At 46.8% G+C, this 22,867-nt stretch overlaps 1 protein-coding gene across 4 annotated transcripts in view; it reads right to left on the bottom strand.

The window, feature by feature from the left end:
* LOC137318799 (coiled-coil domain-containing protein 102A-like) overlaps positions 1–22,867 on the bottom strand; it is a 533,993-nt gene that overhangs the window by 298,487 nt on the left and 212,639 nt on the right. For all 4 annotated transcript variants that reach the window (XM_067981441.1, XM_067981440.1, XM_067981443.1 and 1 more), the window contains exon 6: positions 493–702. In XM_067981441.1, coding sequence (XP_067837542.1) covers positions 493–702 — 210 coding nt within the window. The remainder of the gene's footprint in view (positions 1–492; positions 703–22,867) is intronic.

Genomic DNA, 22,867 nt, shown 5'->3' with positions numbered 1-22,867 from the left:
ATGTTGGTCAAAATGTGTGAACACAAGATTCTGAGTGTGAACAAAGAAATCACAGTCCAAACACAAAGAACTCCCAGCCAAAGGTTTGGCTGAGAGAATTGATTGCCCTGCTACAAAACCTCACCTTTTCTTCACGTGTCAATCACTGGTTTAAAGGTCCAAATGGGTCCCGGCTGCAACTTGCCTCCGTTTCCATGGCGTGTTTCAGAGGCCACAGGAGACACGTTCATCAGCAGTTAAAATAGCTTGTGTAGGTCAATACACACAGTTTACAGCTTTAAGTACTTTAAATACCTCAGTTGGCCCTTTAAATGTCGACCCGTCGGCTTTAAGTGCCTCCGTTCTTGGGGGTTAAAATTTACCCCATGCTCATTTGCTAAATAGATTTTATTTCCCCTCCAGTTACCCAGCTATGCATTACAAATGTTGCTATTTTAATGTAACCATCTCAAGTCTACAATCCACAAGAACCTTGTGACCCAAAATTCTTACCTTATTTTTCTCAAATAGCTCGCATTGCATCGCCTTGAAGTCTGAATCAATTATGTTTGTGGTATGTTGACTCCTCTTTGCAAGCAGCTTTTCCAGTTCTTCAATCTGGGCTTTTAACTTTTTGTTGTCCCTCTCCAGCCCCAGCTTCTCTGTTTCTAACCTTTCTCTTTTCCCCCACTCAGCAGTATTCTCGGCCTGAAGTCTCTCCAGCTGCAAATAAGAAGAATCCAACATTTAGTCACCAAGCAGAACACTGAAAGAAAGCTAAGTAGTTCAGTTTTCAACAGACACAGTTCTTATTCCTCAACTATAATATTTTGGCTTTTAATTGCTTTTTTCCCCAACTTTCTCCCTTCCTCTCCTCTCTTGAAGGCACTGACTATTTTTGAGGTACATTTCAGCAAATGTCAGCAGCCCTTTGGTATCTCACCAGTGTCAATTTTTCATGTGTGAGCCTAAACAGCGAGTGTCAGCAGGTTATTTAACCATGGAGACAATTGCCAAGCTTGATCCTGACCTCCTTCGACATTTACACATTGATACTTTCCAACATGGGTCAAATAATACATTGAATTTACAGCACAGAAACAGGCCATTTGGCCTAATCGGACTACGCCATCAGCGATCAGGGACAGGAACCTAGATTGAACCAAGACAATGAGGCTAATTGTAATGCCCGCCATTGTTACTCCAGCTGTGATCTGCAAATTCAGCACAGACCAGGGATCAAATCTGGGACCCTCCTGTTTGGCCCAGTACCACTGACTTATTTCTTTTTTTTAAAAGAAAAGAGAGAATTAATTCTATCAATACTTATTTCTAAAGCTTTTCAATTGCAGGATGCATTTCAAATACTTTTTAATTAATAGATACAGAAATAAGCAATGGTAGTCCCTGGCCTACATATTTGGAGATGCTGGAGCTGATGAAGTGATCAACGATAAAATGTATAATATGCCACTGGCTGGGGCCATTTACAACATATCTCTGCAGCTGCAGTATTTAGTTTTCTTGAAATACTGAATGATCACTGTGCTTTATTCATTCTTTCAGCTTTTTCATTTTGCATCCAATACAATAGTGGAGAATTGTTGGCAATGAAGCTTGACCCACCCTATTTCAGATACTTGAAAATTCCAGAATGGTATAAAGATTTCTATTCATGTCTCTGCGAGGCACCAAACCTCATTGGTGCAATTAGGAATTGAGCATTCTTTACACCTTTCATCATTTAAGAGATCTTTTCATGCAAAACAATACTACACTTGAAGTATACTGCTTATTGAAGCATACCATCCAATCTATAACTTAACATAAAAATTCAAAGGGTAATCTCATCACTTTTTGTGTTAACTGGAAAAAATACCATGTAATTTTTGGAAATCACGTGACTTGAGAGTAAAATCCACTGAATGTTTGTAAAATGAAACTCCGGTAACATTTTTATAACCATTGCCTTTGAGGAAAGGCTACACTGCAACTAATTCTTCCACTCAATGTAAAAAATTGCATTACATCTTCATATTGATTCATTCAAAATTTGCTTCACAAAAATCAAATAAGTAGTAATTCAATTTTAATTAAATATCAGTTTATCATAAGGACATAGGAACAGGGGTAGGTCAGTTAGCCCATCGAGCCTGTTCCGCCATTCAATAAGATCATGGCTAATCTGTGACCTAACTACATACCTTAGCCCCATATCCCTTAATACCTTTGGTATAAAAAATCTATCAATCTCAGATTTAAAATTAACAATTGAGTTAACAACTGCCATTTGCGGAAGAGAGTTCTAAACTTCTACCACCCTTTGCATGTAGAAGTGTTTCCTAACTTCACTCCTGAAAATCCCGTCTCTAATTTTTAGGCTGTGTCCCCTAATCCTAGACTCCCCAACCAGTGGAAATAGTTTCTCTCTATCCACCCTAATAGTTCTCCTTAATATCTTGAAAACTTCGATCAAATCACCCCTTAATCTTCTAAATTCCAGGGAACAAAACCCAAGTTTGTGTAATCGCTCCTCATAATTTAACCCTTGGAGTCCAGGTGTCATTCTAGTAAATCTATGCTGTACTCCCTCTAAGGCCAGTATATCTTTTCTAAGGTGCGGTGCCCAGAACTGAACACTGTACTCCAGATTTCTACCCTCTTGTATTCTAGTCCTCTAGATATAAAGGTCACCATTCCATGAGCCTTTTTGATTATTTTCTATACCTGTCCATGACATTTTAATGATCTATGTACATGGACCCCTAAGTCTCTTCAGACCTCCACTGTTTTGAGCTTTTTACAATTTAGAAAGTACACTGATCTACTCTTTTGGGTCCAAAGTGGATGATCTCACACTTGCCTACACTGAAATCCATTTGCCACAGTTTTGCCCATTCACTTAATCCATTAATATCTCTGTAATTTTATGCTTCCATCTACACTGCTTGCAATGCTGCCTATCTTTGTGTCATTGGCAACTTGGATAATGTGGCTCTCTATCTCATCTAAGTCATTAATAAATACAGTGAATAGTTGAGGACCCAACACAGGTCCGTGTGGGACACCACTAGTCACATCCTGCCAATTTGAGTACCTGCCCATTATCATTAGCATTCGTACTAGCAGTTGTGGTTGTCACTCTCTTCTACAGAATCATTTTATCATAGAAACATACAGCACAGAAAGAGGCCATTTGGCCCATCGAGCCCATGCTGGTTTTTGTAAGAGCAATCCAGTTAGTCCTATTCCCCTACTCTTTCCCCATAGCCCTGCAAATTCTCCACTGTAAAACTAAGTCCAAATCCATCACCATAATCCAACATCACAAATAATTGCTCTTTTTAAAAAAAATCATTTGATCTTTCATTAGTTTGAAATACAAATACATACAAACTCAAATCACGAAGGAAGGAAAAAAAATACCAACATGCTACAAAATAAATCTACAGAGACTCAACCCTGAATTATTCACGTTTTCTCCATTTTTAAAAGATCAATCCCGATAAAATCATCTCAACTTATAATATATTCATCAGAAATGAGCTATGTGCACAGAGGTGATATATCCAGTACTATTCTCATGAACAAAGATAATCACATCTATAATATAAATTCAATATCATAAAAAGCTCTCTGTGTCTGCAGTGAACATCATGAACATCTGTCAATGAACTTCTTTCTCATTGATTATGTAGTGGTCTCTATAGTCGCGATATTAAAGCCCTCTCCCCTCCCACGGCAGGCAGGAGGGGGTCGGGGGCTGAGTTAAACAGTTAAATACGGGGACCACGTCCCCAACACACCTCACACACGCCTGCCGCCTTTTTTATGGCAGCGGATATCAGGGCGTCCGAGTGTCCCGCCATGAAGAGACAAGACACTTAATTAATGTACCGCTGCTGCATGGGTTTCCCAGGGGTCGGGAAACCTGATACTGAAAGGGAAGCGGGAGCTGCCGGCTCCACAAAGTAAGTGCTTTTTTCAGCACTCCTTGTGGGCCAGGCGGAGCATGAGTGCTCTCCTCGCCCTTAAGGAAGACTTTGCCCCCCCCCCACCCCCCCGACCTTGATTGTCAGCCTTCCCCCACCCCGCAGCACTCCCGATCGCGGCCTCACTCTCCCCCGCCCCCCCCGATCGCAGCCTCTCTTTCCCCCGCCCACCCCAATCACGGCCTCTCTTTCCCCCGCCCACCCCAATCACGGCCTCTCTTTCCCCCGCCCACCCCAATCACGGCCTCTCTTTCCCCTGCCCTCCCCATTCACGGCCTCTCTTCTCCCCCCACCCCCCCAACCCTGATTGCAGCCTCGCTCTTCCCCTCCCAATCACGGCTTCTCTTCCCCCCTCTCCCCGATCGCAGCCTCGCTCTTGCCCTCCCGATCGGGGCCTCTCTTTCCACCCCACCCTGATCGTGGCATCTCTCCCCCCTCCTGATTGCCGGGAACCGTCCCCAACTGTGGCCTCCTGTGGCTGCCGTTCCCTCCCGGCCAGGCTGTCCATTTGGCCGGCTGCCGGGCGTGAAACGGAACAAAAAAATGTTAATGAGGTTTTGCCATTAAGTCTGGCCTTCTTCGGCTGTTTTTGTCCTCCCTGCACCCTCCATGCCTCCCAGTAAATATCAGGGTCTATGTTTTTCTGTCTTCTATTTGGTCACTTTTTACTTTCAGTACTCAGTGGGAGCAACTCTGCCTTTGAGTCAGAAGGTTGTGGGTTTAAGGCCCACTCGGGGGACTCGAGCATCCCTTTAAAAAATTGCTCCTCAGTCACATTATAGCAAAGAAATTCTGCCCAACCACAATGGAGCAAGGAAAATGTTTTCTAACATGCAGTCACCAACTGGGAAAGTGGGATTGGTGAATTTACCCTTACATTTATTCACATTTCAACTTTATATGTAACTATATATTTTATATCTAATTACAAAACGTTCCTAAATTCTTATTTGGGGGTTTATTTAATAATCTGTCTACTCTGGCTCTGACAGTTCAGTTGGTAAGTGCACAGCCTGTTTGAAGCTCAACAGGACAGATCAGCAAGGTTAGTTCATCTGTGCTGAGTTAGCTGATCTCAGCAAGGGTAGCAACAGGGGTGCGACAATTGGCTTTAACATCTCTGGGCTCTTGTTTCTGATTATTATCTGGTGACCTCTGCTCAAAAGTAAGCTTCTATGAAAGTCAAAGAAATGTTCAGCCTCAAATCTGATGTAAGCTCCCCCCCCCACCCCTCCAACCACCACTACCGCCCCACATTCAAATAGTCGAACAACAATCACTGTGTTAGTGCAAACACAAAGAACGGCCACTTGGGATACCAAAGAGTAGCCAGCAGTCAGACACCAGCGTGACTGAGTCAATGCCTTCAGGAGGAGAACAAAATTTTCAAAAAACACGCACACAGCTAACCTATTGAACCCTGTTTAGCTAATAACACTAACTAACTTGATTTTTATGTAAACAATTTTACAACACCAAGTTATAGTCCAACAAATTTATTTTAAATTCCACAAGCTTTCGGAGGCTTCCTCCTTCGTCAGGTGAACGGTGTGGAAACGGTTTTCCACACCGTTCACCTGACGAAGGAGGAAGCCTCCGAAAGCTTGTGGAATTTAAAATAAATTTGTTGGACTATAACTTGGTGTTGTAAAATTGTTCACAATTGTCAACCCCAGTCCATCACCGGCATCTCCACATCTTGATTTTTATGCTCATTTATATTTCTCACTTAATATACAGTCCAACCTCTTCTGCATGCCTCATCCTTATCCTTACAACAGGAACATGTTTCACATCATGTACTTTTCTATTCCTACTTAATGTTAAATGGTTTCCAGCCTCTTGCTATCCCTCGCTACTCCTCCAGAGCTTTTTGGTTCAGTACCATATCTTTTCCTTCATGTGCTGCTTCACTTCATCCCATATTTGCAGGTCTTTGACGGATCTCCTTGCATCGAAAACCATGTTAAGTTTTTCCAACCTTGTCCAAGTGGCCATTCTTTGTGTTTGAGCCTATGTAGTGATTGTTGTTGGGCTATTCTATTGTAGAGGACATCAGACCTGAGCCTGATTCTGTCCTTGACATCCACACATGCCCACTTTGAATTTCTGTCACAACCTTTCTAAGGGAACGAAAGGTGGTCACTTCCAAATAGCTGCTGATCCCCAAAATCAGGATATTTAGCTCTTCCAACAAACATTTACAATCCTGTTTGTTTTTTCTTGCAGCAACAGTCAACATTCGCTGGATTTTAACAAAGTAAGTGATCTCACAATTTTAAATAGCAGTTATTTGTGTTTGGTCATCAGGGAGTCATTAACCTTTACCCATCAACTAAGGTACTAGAAAGATGCATGTGTAACACTCAAATTGTTCACAGAATATAGTCAAAATATGTAAAATTAACAACAACTTGCATTAACATAGCGCCTTTAATACAGTAAAACGTCCCAAGGTGCTTCACAGGAGAGTTTTGGTTGAGCTTAAGTTTACGGAGGGTGGAAGATGAAAGGCCAGCCAGGACAGTATTGGAACAGTCGAATCTGGAGATATAGAATGCATGGATGAATTTTAGCAACAAATAGGCTGAGGCAGGGGCGGAGACGGGCGATATGACGGAGGTGGAAGTTGGAGGTCTTTGCGATGGAGAGGATATGGGAGTTTGTGATGGGAGCCAAAGACGATGACTTCGGTCTTCCCAATGTTTAAATAGAGGAAATCTCATAATATTCCAAAAAGAGAAGTACACTGCTGCGAGAAAAGATTGTCTCTTGGAAAGTAAGCAAGGAAGTTTGAGTTTAGTCAGCATTTGCAATACCCATATGAAATAGTAGGGTAAATTTTAACTCCCTCTGCCTGGCGGAAAGCGGGAGGAATGGAAGTTAAAATTCTAGCTTATTTACCACCCCGCAGTCAGTTTAATGCCACTGTTTTCTTGAGTGGTTGAGGTGCCACCTGACTCAGGCAGGAGCTTCATGAATACATGTAAATCGGGGTCCTGTGACATCCACCATGGACGCTCTGCTTAACAAAACATGGCGGGCAAGAAGCAGGGGCTTTTACAGGGAAGTGTAAAAATTATTAACTTTTTTTATTCGCTCGTGGGAGGTGGGCGTCGCTGGCAAGGCCTGCTTTTATTGCTATCCCGAATTGCCCTTGAGAAGGTGGTGGTGAGCAGTCTTCTTCAACTGCTGCAGTCCATGTGGTGAAGGTTCTCCCACTGTGCTGTTAGGAAGGGAGTTCCAGGATTTTGACCCAGCAACAATGAAGGAACAGCGATATATTTCCAAGTCGGGATGGTGTAAGACTTGGAGGGGAACGTGCAGGTGGTGTTGTTCCCATGTGCCTGCTGTCCTTGTCCTTCTAGATAATAGAGGTCACGGGTTTGGGAGGTGCTGTCGAAGAAGCCTTGGCGAGTTGCTGCAGTGCATCCTGTGGATGGTACACACTGCAGCCACAGTGCGCCAGTGGTGAAGGGAGTGAATGTTTAGGGTGGTGGATGGGGTGCCAATCTAGTGGGCTGCTTTGTCCTGGATGGTGTCAAGCTTCTTGAGTGTTGTTGGAGCTGCACTCATCCAGGCAAGTGGAGAGTATTCCATCACACTCCTGACTTGTGTCTTGTAGATGGTGGAAAGGCTTTGGGGATTCAGGAGGTGAGTTACTCACCGCAGAATACCCAGCCTCCAACCTGCTCTTGTAGCCACAGTATTTATGTGGCTGGTCCAGTTAAATTTCTGGTCAATGGTGACCCCCAGGATGTTGATGGTGGGGGATTCGGCGATGGTAATGCCGTTGAATGTCAAGGGGAGGTGGTTAGACTCTCTCTTGTTGGAGATGGTCATTGCCTGGCACTTGTCTGGCACGAATGTTACTTACCACTTATCAGCCCAAGCCTGGATGTTGTCCAGGTCTTGCTGCATGCGGGCACAGACTGCTTCATTATCTGAGGGGTTGCGAATGGAACTGAACACTGTGCAATCATCAGTGAATGTCCCCATTTCTGACCTTATGATGGAGGGAAGGTCATTGATGAAGCATATGAAGATGGTTGGGCCAAGGACACTGCCCTGAGGAATTCCTGCAGCAATGTCCTGGGGCTGAGACGATTGGCCTCCAACAACCACTACCATCTTCCTTTGTGCTAGGTATGACTCCAGCCACTGGAGAATTTTCCCCCGATTCCCATTGACTTCAATTTTACCAGGGCTCCTTGGTGCCATACTCGGTCAAATGCTGCCTTGATGTCAAGGGCAGTCACGCTCACCTCACCTCTGGAATTCAGCTCTTTTGTCCATGTTTGGACCAAGGCTGTAATGAGGTCTGGAGCCGAGTGGTCCTGGCGGAACCCAAAGTGGGCATCAGTGAGCAGGTTATTGGTGAGTAAGTGCCGCTTGATAGCACTGTCGACGACACCTTCCATCACTTTGCTGATGATTGAGAGTAGACTGATGGGGTGGTAATTGGTCGGATTGGATTTGTCCTGCTTTTTGTGGACAGGACATACCTGGGCAATTTTCCACATTGTCGGGTAGATGCCAGTATTGTAGCTGTACTGGAACAGCTTGGCTAGAGGCGCAGCTAGTTCTGGAGCACAAGTCTTCAGCACTACAGCCGGGATGTTGGCGGGGCCCATAGCCATTGCTGTATCCAGTGCACTCAGCCATTTCTTGATATCACATGGAGTGAATCGAATTGGCTGAAGACTGACTTCTGTGATGGTGGGGTTATTGAGAGGAGGCCGAGATGGATCATCCACTCGGCACTTCTGGCTGAAGATGGTTGCCAATGCTTCAGCCCTGTCTTTTGCACTCACGTCCTGGAAACTGCCATCATTGAGGATGGGGATGTTTATGGAGCACCCTCCTCCCTTTAGTTGTTTAATTGTCCACCACCATTCACGACTGGATGTGGCAGGACTGCAGAGCTTTGATCTGATCCGTTGGTTGTGGAATCGCTTAGCTCTGTCTATAGCATGTTGCTTCCGCTGTTTAGCATGCATGTAGTCCTGTGTTGTAGCTTCACCAGGTTGGCACCTCATTTTTAGGTACGCCTGGTGCTGCTCCTGGCACGCTCTTCTACACTCCTCATTGAACCAGGGTGATCCCCTGGCTTGTTGGTAATGGTAGAGTGAGAAATATGCCGAGCCATGAGGTTACAGATTGTGCTGGAATACAATTCTGCTGCTGCTGATGGCCCACAGCGCCTCATGGATGCCCAGTTTTGAGCTGCTAGATCTATTCTGAATCTGTCCCATTTAGCACGGTGGTAGTGGCACACAACACGTTGGATGGTGTCCTCAGTGTGAAAACGGGACTTCGTCTCCACGAGGACTGTGCGGTGGTCATTCCTACTAACACTGCCATGGACAGATGCATCTGCGACAGGTAGATTGGTGAGGACGGCGTCAACCTCGTGTTGGTTCGCTCACCACCTGCCGCAGGCCCGGTCTGACAGTTATGTCCTTCAGGACTCGGCCAGCTCGGTCAGTAGTGGTGCTACCAAGCCACTCTTGGCAATGGACATTGATGTCTCTCACCCAGAGTATATTCTGTGCCCTTGCTACCCTCAGTGATTCCTCCAAGTGGTGCTCAACATGGAGGAGGACTGATTCATCAGCTGAGGGAGGGCGGTAGGTGGTAATCAGCAGGAGGTTTCCTTGTCCATGTTTGACCAGATGCCATGAGATTTCATGGGGTCTGGAGTCCATGTTGCTGACTCCCAGGACCACACCCTCTTGACTGTATATCACTGCACTGCCACCTCTGGTGGGTCTGTCCTGCCGGTGGGCAGGACATACCCAGGGATGTTGATGGAAGAGTCTGGGGCATTGGCTGAAAGGTATGATTCTGTGAGTATGACTATGTCAGGCTGTGCTTGACTAGCCTGTGGGACAGCTCTCCCAATTTTGGCATAAGTCCCCAGATGTTAGTGAGGAGGACTTTGCAGGGTCGACTGGGCTTGGGTTGCCTTTGTCGTGTCCAGTGCCTAGAGGTCTGATGCCGGGTGGTCCGTCCGGTTTTATTCTTATGATGACTTTTCGTAGCGAGATTGTACAACTGAGTGACTTGCTCGGCCATTTCAGAGGGCAATTAAGAATCAACCACATTGCTGTAGGTTTGGAGTCAAATATTGGCCAGATTGGGTAAGGACGGCAGGTTTCCTTCCCTAAAGGACATTAGTGAACCAGCTGGGTTTTTACAACAATTCAGTAGTTTCATTATCGTGAGCCCCACAAAGAAAATTTGGGCGACTGCCATCCAGTCCTGCCTTTCCATGTTTGCGAATCCCTCCCGAATGACTTACCTGAGTTCCAACCGACGGCCTGTGGGCCACTTAATATTTGTTGCCCAAAGCCCAGCAAACTGCCTCTCAGCGCAAATTTCATGCGGGTAGCTCAGCACAGCTATGTTAACGAGGCCCGGCCGACCGCCTGGGAGTTAAAACTCCCCCCTAATAGTTCAGCCTATTTAAAGGCGCAATCACACCAAAATACAAAATATATTCTTGCTGTTTACGTTTTACAGATTTTCCTTGTGCTTGGAAGTTTTACCTGTGATTATTCATCTCTCTCACAAGACTGAACAAGTTTATGGAGAGTCAATCACCAGGGAAATTGTCAAGGCTTATTGGAAGAAATGGACTAATTGGGGTTGAATTTTACTCCCAGGTGGGTCGCGGCATACCGAGCTGCTGCCAGTCTGGAAGTTGCAGCTGGGTGGGAGGGTCAGCCAATTTCAATGGCCGGGCCTCATTATCTGGCCTCTTCCGAAGTCCACGGGAAGCGGCTGCCCAGTTGTTAAAATTGTGCGGCTCGGAGACCACCGCTGTAGGCCCGCGGGAACGGTCCCTGGCACAATGTAAGTGGTGAGGAGGGCTGAGGGAGAGGAATCCCGTTGGTGGAAGGGGGAGGCCCGGGACCGGAGCCCCAAGGTTTCTTTGTGGGGCCCAGAGGCCTCTTCTACCTGACTGGGTCTCTTCTGGTTCTGGCTGCTGTACCCAGAAGGTTTTTGCTTGGTGTGGAAGCCACCACTGCTTCCCCACTCAGGCCTCAGGTTCAAATCATCGGATCCCAATCTGCACATTTGAAGAGGACTCCGCTGTCTTGGGGTGGGTGTCCTTTCCACCTGCGTTTTAAAATTGCAATCGGCCAGATGGGACCATGAAGCGAGTGGGTAAGTTCCCTGCTCCATTATAACTGCCCCCTTACTAGTTTCCGCCAAGCCGGGGGAGTTAAAATTCCCACTATTGTCTTTTACTGGTGCCACAGACAAACCAAAGTGCATCTTGGAGAATTTATTTTTAGTTGTGGAATTTAATTTAATTCTATATGATGTAAAAAATAGTTTTCCACAATTAACATTGCAGTGTATTGATTGTTGAAAGAAAACTGGCAGCTAACAAAAAAAGAAAATGTGAAAAAGGCCATAATTGTCAAATATAATACATCACCCTCATGTGAACCTTTCTTCTTCTCAGTTAATGTGAACAGTGAATAGATTAATTTGGGTGATTTTAATCTGAACTAGTTCGGTCCTTAATCCCAGAGTTAACAATTATTTTAAATCAATTGTTGGAATCTCCTACTAGACGATCTAGTGAATCTAGACACTGAATTGATCTATGTTGTACTAACAAGCCTTATCAACTAGTCCTCTTTGATTGCTGGATTTTTTAATTAAATGTTTCTAATTTATTATGGTAATTAGAAAACCTTCTAAAGTAAGAAAATTCTAAAGTTTAAAAATGCGATGATGCTTATTTTAATTCTGATCTTGCCAACCTTGACTGGCCTGACACTATATCAAGCTAAGATATTTATAAATGAAATTGACAATTAAAGCTCTTTCTGAGGCCCTTGGCTCTCATTCCATCTCACCATCCATAACTATCAGGATCTTTTTCTTCACACTTAGTGAAAACAATGGAAAGTAAACACATCACCTGCCAGACAGGCAACCCCATCTCTTAAATTATAGCACTATATTTAACTTGGTTCTATCACACAGATTTTTACATTCCTTTTCCTTCCTCCTATGCTAGAGTTCAAAGAGTTGAGGGATGTGCTGGTACATATGGCCTTCACACTGCAGAGACAGGATGGGGGAGGGCCACGGAGGCACCTCAAGACAAAGGTAAAGATTTTTGAAGCCATTACACTGGTGAACAGAGATCCAGTGGAGGTCAGCAGGGATGGGTACCTGAGATATCATGTGGGATAGAATACAGTCCACAGACTTCTGACTGAGTTGCAAGTTTGTAGAGGTGGGAGCAGTGGAGGCCCAGCAAAGAGTATGTTGGTGAAATCAAAACTCAAATAGGACACTACAGTTGACTGCCCGAGGATTCAGTCCAAACGAACAAACAGAGAGGAAGGTGGAGTTGGCTCCCTTTGCACGCTGCTGAGGTCGGAATGGTCCGTCGTCTGCCTCAGCCCCCAGCCACCTGACTCCCACCCCAAGTTAAAATCAGAGCTTTGGAGTCCATATAAGACTATGAGGGTAGAAAACAACTGTGCTCACCATGTGTAGCAACATCGCAACCACATTCTTTTTGAATACATTTTCGATGTCACTACACATAGCAACCAGAACAATTCTTCTCCACTGAGGAGAACAAAAAAAGATCATTTGGTTCATTATGCTACCTGTGATAATGTCAATTTGCTGAACCTTCACAATCAGGCTATAATTCTAAACATTGATGATGCTTGGTATCATATCAGAAAGCACAAAAAAAAGTTGTTGGCCAGATGACACAAATAAAGGCAACATTTGTGAGATTAAATCAGTAATTTTTCTCATCATACCAAAGCATTTAGTATGGTCCAAACTTTTTTTAACCTACCTTAGTATTTCCTGCACTCAAACAGGGCAATATCTGTTTAACAGAACTTTGATCAACCGCCCTCCCTCAGTTGATGAATCAGTCCTCCTCCATGTTGAGCATCACTTGGAGGAAGGACTGAGGCTAGCAAGGGCACAGAATGTACTCTGGGTGGGGGACTTCAATGTCCATCACCAAGAGTGGCTCGGTAGCACAACTACTGACCAAGCTGGCTGAGTCCTGAAGAACATAGCTGCCAGACTGGGGCTGCGGCAGGTGGTGAGAGAACCAACACGAGGGAAAAACCTACTTGAACTCATCCTCACCAATCTATCTGTTGCAGATGCATCTGTCCATGCCAGAATTGGTAGAAGTGAGCACCACACAGTCCTTGTGGAGACGAAGTCCCATCTTCACACTGATAACACCATCCATCATGTTGTGTGGCACTACCACCGTGCTAAATGGGATAGATTCAGAACAGATCGAGCAGCTCAAAACTGAGCATCCATGAGGCACTGTGGGCCATCAGCAGCAGCAGCAGCAGAATTGTATGTATTCCACTACAATCTGTAACCTCATGGCCTGGCATATCCCTCAATTTACCATTATGAAGAAGCCAGGGGATCAACCCTGGTTCAATGAGGAGTGCAGAAGAGCATGCCAGGAGCAGCACCAGGCATACCTAGAAATGAGGTGCCAATCTGGTGATGCTACAACACGGGACTACATGTATGCTAAACAGCGGAAGCAACATGCTATAGACAGAGCTAAGCGATTCCACAACCAACGGATCAGATCAAAGCTCTGCAGTCCTGCCACATCTAGCCATGAACGGTGGTGGACAATTAAACAACTAACGGGAGGAGGAGGCTCTGTGAATATCCCGATCCTCAATGATGGTAGAGCCCAGCACGTGAGTGCAAAAGACAAGGCTGAAGCATTTGCAACCACCTTCAGCCAGAAGTGCCGAGTGGATGATCCATCTCGGCCTCCTCCCGAGATCCCCACCATCACAGAAGCCAGTCTGCAGCCAATTCGATTCACTCCACGTGATATCAAGAAACGGCTGAGTGCACCGGATACAACAAAGGATACGAGCCCCGCCAACATCCCGGCTGTAGTGCTGAAGACTTGTGCTCCAGAACTAGCTGCGCCTCTAGCCAAACTGTTCCAGTACAGCGACAACACTGGCATCTATCTGACAATGTGGAAAATTGCCCAGGTATGTCCTGTCCACAAAAAGCAGGACAAATCCAATCTGGCCATTTACCGCCCCATCAGTCTACCCTCAATCATCAAAGTGATGGAAGGTGTCGTCGACAATGCTATCAAGCGGCACTTACTCACCAATAACCTGCTCACCGATGCTCACTTTGGGTTCCGCCAGGACCACTCGGCTCCAAACCTCATTACAGCCTTGGTCTAAATATGGACAAAAGAGCTGAATTCCAGAGGTGAGGTGAGCGTGACTGCCCTTGACATCAAGGCAGCATCTGACCGAGTGTGGCACCAAGGAGCCCTAGTAAAATTGAAGTCAATGGGAATCAGGGGGAAAACTCTCCAGTGGCTGGGAGTTATACCTAGCACAAAGGAAGATGGTAGTGGTTGTTGGAGGCCAATCGTCTCAGCCGCAGGACATTGCTGCAGGAGTTCCTCAGGGCAGTGTCCTTGGCCCAACCATCTTCATCTGCTTCATCAACGACCTTCCCTCAATCATAAGGTCAGAAACGGGGATGTTCGCTGATGATTGCCCAGTGTTCAGTTCCATTCGCAACCCCTCAGATAATGAAGCATTCCGTGCCCCCGCATGCAGCAGGAACTGGACAACATCCAGGCTTGGGCTGATAAGTGGCAAGTAACAAGTGCCAGGCAATGACCATCTCCAACAAGAGAGCATCTTACCACCTCCCCTGTAATTCAATGGCGTTACCATTGCTGAAACCCCCACCATCAACATCCTTGTGGTCACCACTGACCAGAAACTAAACTGGACCAGCCACATAAATACTGTGGCTACAAGAGTAGGTCAGAGGCTGGGTATTCTGCGGCGAGTGACTCACCTCCTGACTCCCCGAAGCCTTTCCAGCATCTACAAGGCACAAGTCAAGAGTGTGATGGAATAGTCTCCACTTGCCTGGATAAGTGCAGCTCCAACATCACTCAAGAAGCTCTACACCGTCCAGGACAAAGCAGCCCACTTGATTGATACCCCATCCACCACTTTAAATGTTCACTCCCTCCACCACCGGCGCACCGTGGCTGCAGTGTACCATCTACAGGATGCACTGCAGCAACTCGCCAAGGCTTCTTCACCAGCACCTCCCAAACCTGCGACCTCCACCAACTAGAAGGACAAGAGCAGCAGGCGCATGGGAACACCACCACCTGCACATTCCCCTCCAAGTCATACACCATCCTGACTTGGAAATATATCACCGTTCCTTAATCGTCGTTGGGTCAAAATCCTGGAACTCCCTACCTAACAGCACCGTGGGAGAACCTTCACCACACGGACTGCAGCGGTTCAAGAAGGTGAATCACCATCACTTTCTCAAGGGCAATTAGGGATAGGCAATAAATGCTGGCCTTGCCTGCGATGCCCACATCCCATGAATGAATTAAAAAATTGCAAATATTTTCAATGTATTCTTTAACTGCAAGTAAGCTTGTTGCTCAATTCAGATAATATCCTGGTTATGCTTCAGGATTTGATCGTTTTTTTCTTCTTGGAAAGGATTTTGGAATGAGCTACGTTTAAATTTTAAAACAAAGTGAATTTGTAAAGGTTTTAAAAAAATTTCAGGCTGAAGGAATTGAAGATGTTCATTGGAACCAGGCAAGCTAGTTTGTGGAATGTCGCAACTCACAGTCCATTTCAAACGGATACATTTGACCCTCATTGTGTCATTCCAAACCCATTAAACCAGGATGTCCTTTAATTATTTTCAGAATAGCAGGAGATGTTTTCTTCAAACCTGCACTTCAAGGGGAGGTGGGAGAGGAAGAGTTAGCCAGTTTTATTAACAAGCCAACTAGCAAATCATTGAACAGAGAAAGAGTCAGAGGGACATCCCTACCAATGGCTGGGTACACGGACAAAAAAGACAAAGGGAAACAGTTATCCAGCGAGGTCAAGGGATGAAGCCTAGCCTAGCGAGGGGAAATTCAACCTTCTAAAGTGTAGAGCCAGTTAGTATCAGAAAGGCTGACCAGGAAAAGTTAAGTCAGACCAATAATAGGGAGAGCATGCTATATTTTTATTATTTTTCTTCTTCATGAGGAGGGTTCTGGCATTAGCTGAATCAAGATGAGATTTCATTACATATGCTATTCCGGACATCACTTGCTGTCTGTAAAATAAAGAAGCTTAACAATTCGTATCTGGCTTTATCTCATTCCAGTCTGCCTTTGAAAAGATTGGAGAAGCAGGTGAGAATACACCCAAAATACATAACATCCAGTTCAAATCACAAGGGGATCTTATTGTTACACACTTGGTTTATACAACTGTATAATTAGATATTTGGCAGTATGGGCACAATCCTGAACATAAGATGTTTGAACCACTTATGGGAGTGATCAGCAGTGCTGTAATTAAATGAATATCTAAGGCAGACCTGAAACTTGTAACAATCCTATTGGTTCATCATGGGCGTCATTTTAGCACCCGCTATCGGGTGCGTTCCTGGCGGGGGGGGCTCCGAAAATTGGAGAATCCCGGCGCGGGACCGGAGCTCGCCCCGAACCCGCGCACTTCCGGGTTCCGCGCCGGCGTGCGCGCGCAGCCCCCGCTGGTGGGAATCCTGCAGGCAATTAAAGCCAGCGGGATGCCACTTGTAAGTATTTATTTAGGTATTTCAGGTCATTAACTGACCTGATTAAGGGATTATGTGAGGAGGGGTGGGATTTTCGAGCAAACTGGGACTGTTTCCCATAATGGGGGAAACACTCCCAGGTCAAATGGACGTGTTGCAGCTGTCAGCCTGTGGCAGTTGCAAAGGTCCATTTGACAGGTGGGGGGGGGGGGGTGGGAGGGAGACCCTCACCCATTGCAGGAGGCCACTCTGTTACTTGGGACAAAGTTTGGCCTCCACCACCCTCCTCCTGACAGTCAAAGTCACCAACCTGCACACTTACCCCGGGGTCCAGAGACATGTACTTACCTTGCGGACCCCCTCAGATGTACATCTTGCGGATGGGGGCCGCCGTAGCTGCAGTCATGACCTCCTCGGAGGGCAAACAGCATCACCAGCCTCACCAGCCTCGCCATCCACGCCGTCCACCTCTGACACCTGGAGCTCCACAACAGAGTGCTGTGACACATCCACCTGTACAGCAGGAGGGAGGGCTACCGCAGAGAGAGATGCGTCGCAGAGGGCACTACCCTCGCCACAGGGTCCACAGACCGAGGCTCAGCCTCCTGGACCTCACTGAGCAGCAGTGCACACGGAGGCTCAGAGTCACTCGACATGTAGTCGTGGACATCTGCAGCCTCTTTCATGCCGAGCTGCTCCTGGCTGGCCCGAGCACCATCTTCTTAACTGTCGCTGTCAAAGTCACCACTGCCCTCAACAACTTCTCCTCCGCATCCTTCCAGGGTGCAACCGGGGACATCGCCGATGTCTCTCAGTCGTCTGCACAAAAGAGCTCTGCAAATACACCTACACCCACTCTGCCGTGACACAATGGGTGGCATCAGTTGTGGGTCCTCATAGCGATCCTCAGGAGAGGGCATTATTGCACAAACCAGACAGGATTCGCGAAGACATGGCAGTAGTGGTGCCAATATAATATGTAATGTGAGTTGGTCAGAAATTCAATATAAGTAACACCCATGACAAACCCTCAAACACCCTTGCTCACGACATGTTTGCCTTAAGCTGCCTACTGCACATATGTGATGCATGCCCTGTGGCTGCAGCACAGGTTGTGGCAGGTTGAGTGAGGCTGGCCGTGAAAGAGATGCACGAGAGGGTGAGTATAAGATAGAGACATGAGATTGTATGAGGATTGGGTTGAGTGGTAGTGGCGGGATGAGTACTGGCGAGGTGAGTAGGTGCAGGTAAGATGAGGATGAGGTTTGAGTGGGTATGAGGGGTGATGTGACAGAGTTGTATTGGCAGTGCTGAAGGAGATGTGGGGTGGGACAGTGATGTGGCAGACGGAGTGTAAGAGAAAGACTACGTGTACTCACTTTGGCTGACCTACTGAGGTCATTGGAGCGCCTCCTGCACTGTATGCAGGTGGGCGATATGTTGGTTGCGCTGGTGACTTCCTCTGCCACCTCGAGCCAGGCCTTCCTGGTGGCAGAGGTAGGCCGCTTCCTCCTGCCCGCCGGGAGGAAGATCTCTGTCCTCCCCCTCCTCCTCACCCCATGTATTGATACCTGGAGTGAGGCATCATTAAACTGGGAGCAGCCTTCCCCCTGGGCTGCTCCATGCTGTAATTTTTGCTATTTGTTGCAGCATCTGTCAGTGGAGGACTGCCCCTTTAAATAGAGCTCCTCCAGCTGACAGATCTTACTGCGCATGCGCAGACCACCCGACGCGCAGATCAGCAGTGGGGAACCCGGAGGAGCAGGTAAGTGGATCCAATTAGTGGATTGGATGCTACGATCGCGCGGGAAGCTGACTAATTTCACCGGGCGTGTTACCCACGCGCCCGATAGCCCTGCAGCCCTGGTACATCGGGCCCCATGTGTCGCATGCTCCAAATCAATTTCATATCAGTACCTCATTTTTCCTTTAGTAAATAAGAATCAATTGAGAGATAGAGCTACAGCATTTGACAGAAGCTATTGGCTCACTGTGGCTGCTGCATTATACAAATAACCCAGATCAGGAGAACAACTGATGTATCAGGACCTGTTCATCTGGAAGTACCTGAAATAGCAAGAACCAGTACACTGGATAGAGAATTGTTGATACTAGATCACAGAATAGAATCATAGAAAGGTTACAGCACGGAAGGAGGCCATTTAAGTCCATCGAGTCCACGTCAGCTCGACGCACAAGCAATCCAGCTAGTCCAACTCCCCCGCCCTATCCCCGTAGCCCTGCACATTTTTTCATTTCAAGTACTTACCCAGTTCCCTTTCGAAGGCCATGATTGAATCTGCCTCCACCATTCCCTTGGGCAGTGCATTCCAGATCCTAACCACTTGCTGTATAAAATAGTTTTAAATTGTGTCGCCTTTGATTCTTTTGCCAATCACCTTAAATCTTTGCCCTCTGGTTCTTGACCCTTATGCCAATGGGAACAGTTTCTCTCTATCGACTCTGTCAACACCCTTCATGATTTTGAATACCTCTATCAAATCTCCTTGCAACCATATCTGTTCCAAGGAGAACAATTCCAGCCTCTCCAGTCTATCCAAGAAATTTAAGCCCCTCATCCCTGGAATCATTCCAGTAAACCTCCTCTGCTCACTCTCTAAGGCCTTCACATCCTTCCTAAAGTGCAGTGCCCAGAACTGGACACAATACTCCAGTTGTGGCCAAACCAGTGTTTTATAAAGGTTCATCGTGACTTCCTTGCTTTTGTATTCTATGTCTCTATTTATAAAGCCTAGGACCCCGTTTGCTTTTTCAAATGCTTTCTCAACCTGTCCTGCGACCTTCAACGATTTGTACACAAATACCCCCAGATCCTTCTGTTCCTGCGCCCCTTTTAGAATTGTGCCCTCTAGTTTATATTGCCTCTCCTCATTTTTCCTACCGAAATGCATCACCTTGCATTTTTCCGCCTTAAACTTCATCTGCCATGTGTCCGCCCATGCCACCAGCATATCTATGTCCTCTTGAAGTCTAAAACTATCCTCCTCGCTGTTCACTACCCTTCCAAGATTTGTGACATCTGCAAATTTTGAAATTGTGCCCTGTACTCCCAAGTCCAAGTCATTAATGTATATCAAGAAAAGATTTCTCCATTGCTGTTCAGATATGCTTACTCAACCTCATACATCAATATATCAGTCTTCAAAGTAAGATATATTTTCACAGGATTGAAAATGTATAAACATTTTATAGGCAAATCTCTGCTCTCTATCTGATGTCGATAACTATACCCAACATCGCCTAGACCAATATTCTCTAAAGTCGTAAAAAGAATAGCTTACAATTAAAGCTGAAACTACTTAGTCCCTGAGTGCCATCAATGACATAACTCATTTTGTTGAGCCTGACATAGCCATACTCACAGAATCATACCTTTCAGCCAATGTCCCAGACTACTCTATCACCATCCCTGGGTATGTCCTGTCCCACCGGCAGGACAGACCTACCAGAGGTGGCGGTACAGTGATATACAGTCAAGAGGGAGTGGCCCTCGGAGTCCTCAACATTGACTCTGGACCCCATGAAATCTCATGGCATCAGGTCAAACATGGGCAAGGAAACCTCCTGCAGATTACCACCTACCGCCCCTCCTTCGGCTGATGAATCAGTCCTCCTCCACATTGAACACCACTTGGAGGAAGCACTGAGGGTAAGCAAGGGCACAGAATGTACTCTGGGTGGGGGACTTCAATGTCCATCACCAAGAGTGGCTCGGTAGCACCACTGACCGAGCTGGCCGAGTCCTAAAGGAAATAGTTGCTAGACTAGGCCTGCAGTAAGTGGTGAGTGAACCAACACGAGGGAAAAACTTACTTGATCTCGTCCTCACCAATCTACCTGTCGCAAATGCATCTGTCCATGACAGTATTGGTAGTAGTGGCCACCGCACAGTCCTCGTGGAGATGAAGTCCCATCTTTGCACTGAGGACACCAACCAACGTGTTGTGTGGCACTACCACCGCGCTAAATGGGATAGATTCAGAACAGATCAAGCAGCTCAAAACTGGGCATCCATGAGGCGCTGTGGGCCATCAGCAGCAGCAGAATTGTATTCCAGCACAATCTGTAACCTCATTGCCCGGCATATTCCCCACTCTACCATTACCAACAAGCCAGGGGATCAACCCTGGTTCAATGAGGAGTGTAGAAGAGCATGCCAGGAGCAGCACCAGGCATACCTAAAAATGTCGTGCCAACCTGGTCAAGCTACAACTCAGGACTACATGCATGCTAAACAGCGGAAGCAACATGCTATAGACAAAGCTAAGCGATTCCACAACCAACGGATCAGATCAAAGCTCTGCAGTCCTGCCACATCCAGTCGTGAATGGTGGTGGACAATTAAACAACTAAAGGGAGGAGGGTGCTCCATAAACATCCCCATTCTCAATGATGGCAGAGTCCAGCACGTGAGTGCAAAAGACAAGGCTGAAACGTTGACAACCATCTTCAGCCAGAAGTACCAAGTGGATGATCCATCTCGGCCTCCTCTCGATAACCCCACCATCACAGAAGCCAGTCTTCAGCCAATTCGATTCACTCCACGTGATGTCAAGAAACGGCTGAGTGCACTGGATACAGCAAATGCTATGGGCCCCAACAACATCCCGGCTGTAGTGCTGAAGACTTGTACTACAGAACCAGCCGCGCCTCTAGCCAAACTGTTCCAGTAGAGCTACAACACTGGCATCTACCCGACAATGTGGAAAATTGCCCAGGTATGTCCTGTTCACAAAAAGCAGGACAAATACAATCCGGCCAATTACCGCCCCATCAGTCTACTCTCAATCATCAGCAAAGTGATGGAAGGTGTCGTCGACAGTGCTATCAAGCGGCACTTACTCACCAATAACCTGCTCACCGATGCTCAGTTTGGGTTCCGCCAGGACCACTCGGCTCCAGACCTCATTACAGCCTTGGTCCAAACATGGACAAAAGAGCTGAATTCCAGAGGTGAGGTGAGAGTGACTGCCCTTGACATCAAGGCAGCATTTGACCGAGTGTGGCACCAAGAAGCCCTAGTAAAATTGAAGTCAATGGGAATCAGGGGGAAAACTATCCAGTGGCTGGAGTCATACCTAGCACAAAGGAAGATGGTAGTGGTTGTTGGAGGCCAATCGTCTCAGCCCCAGGGCATTGCTGCAGGAGTTCCTCAGGGTAGTGTTCTAGGCCCAACCATCTTCTGCTGCTTCATCAATGACCTTCCTTCCATCATAAGGTCAGAAATGGGGATGTTCGCTGATGACTGCACAGTGTTCAGTTCCATTCGCAACCCCTCAAATAATGAAGCAGTCCAAGCTCGCATGCAGCAAGACCTGGACAACATCCAGGCTTGGGCTCGTAAGTGGCAAGTAACATTCGCGCCAGATAAGTGCCAGGCAATGACCATCTCCAACAAGAGACAGTCTAACCACCTCCCCCTGACATTCAACGGCATTACCATCACCGAATCCCCCACCATCAACATCCTGGGGGTCACCATTGACCAGAAACTTAACTGGACCAGCCATATAAATACTGTGGCTACGAAAGCAGGTCAGAGGCTGGGTATTCTGCGGCGAGTGACTCACCTCCTGACTCGCCAAAGCCTTTCCACCATCTACAAGGCACAAGTCAGGAGTGTGATGGAATACTCTCCACTTGCCTGGATGAGTGCAGCTCCAACAACGCTCCAGAAGCTCGACACCATCCAAGATGAAGCAGCCCGCTTGATTGGCACCCCATCCACCACACTAAACATTCACTCCCTTCACCACCGGCGCACTGTGGCTGCAGTGTGTACCATCCACAGGATGCACTGCAGCAACTCGCCAAGGCTTCTTCGACAGCACCTCCCAAACCCGCGACCTCTACCACCTAGAAGGACAAGAGCAGCAGGCACATGGGAACAACACCACCTGCACGTTCCCCTCCAAGTCACACACCATCCCGACTTGGAAATATATCGCCGTTCCTTCATTGTCGCTGGGTCAAAATCCTGGAACTCCCTTCCTAACAGCACTGTGGGAGAACCGTCACCACACGGACTGCAGCGGTTCAAGAAGGCGGCTCACCACCACCTTCTCGAGGGCAATTAGGGATGGGCAATAAATGCTGGCCTCGCCAGCGACGCCCACATCCCATGAACGAATAAAAAAAAAGTCAGGAGTGTGATGGAATGCTCTCCACTTGCCTGGATGAGTGCAGCTCCAACAACACTCAAGAAGCTCGACACCATCCAGGACAAAGCAGCC

This window comes from Heptranchias perlo, chromosome 3 (genome assembly GCF_035084215.1).
Source record: "Heptranchias perlo isolate sHepPer1 chromosome 3, sHepPer1.hap1, whole genome shotgun sequence".
NCBI classification, from domain to species: Eukaryota; Metazoa; Chordata; class Chondrichthyes; order Hexanchiformes; family Hexanchidae; genus Heptranchias; species Heptranchias perlo.
The sequence above is the reverse complement of the archived record's forward strand: the minus strand, read 5'-3'. Positions and strand labels throughout refer to the sequence as shown.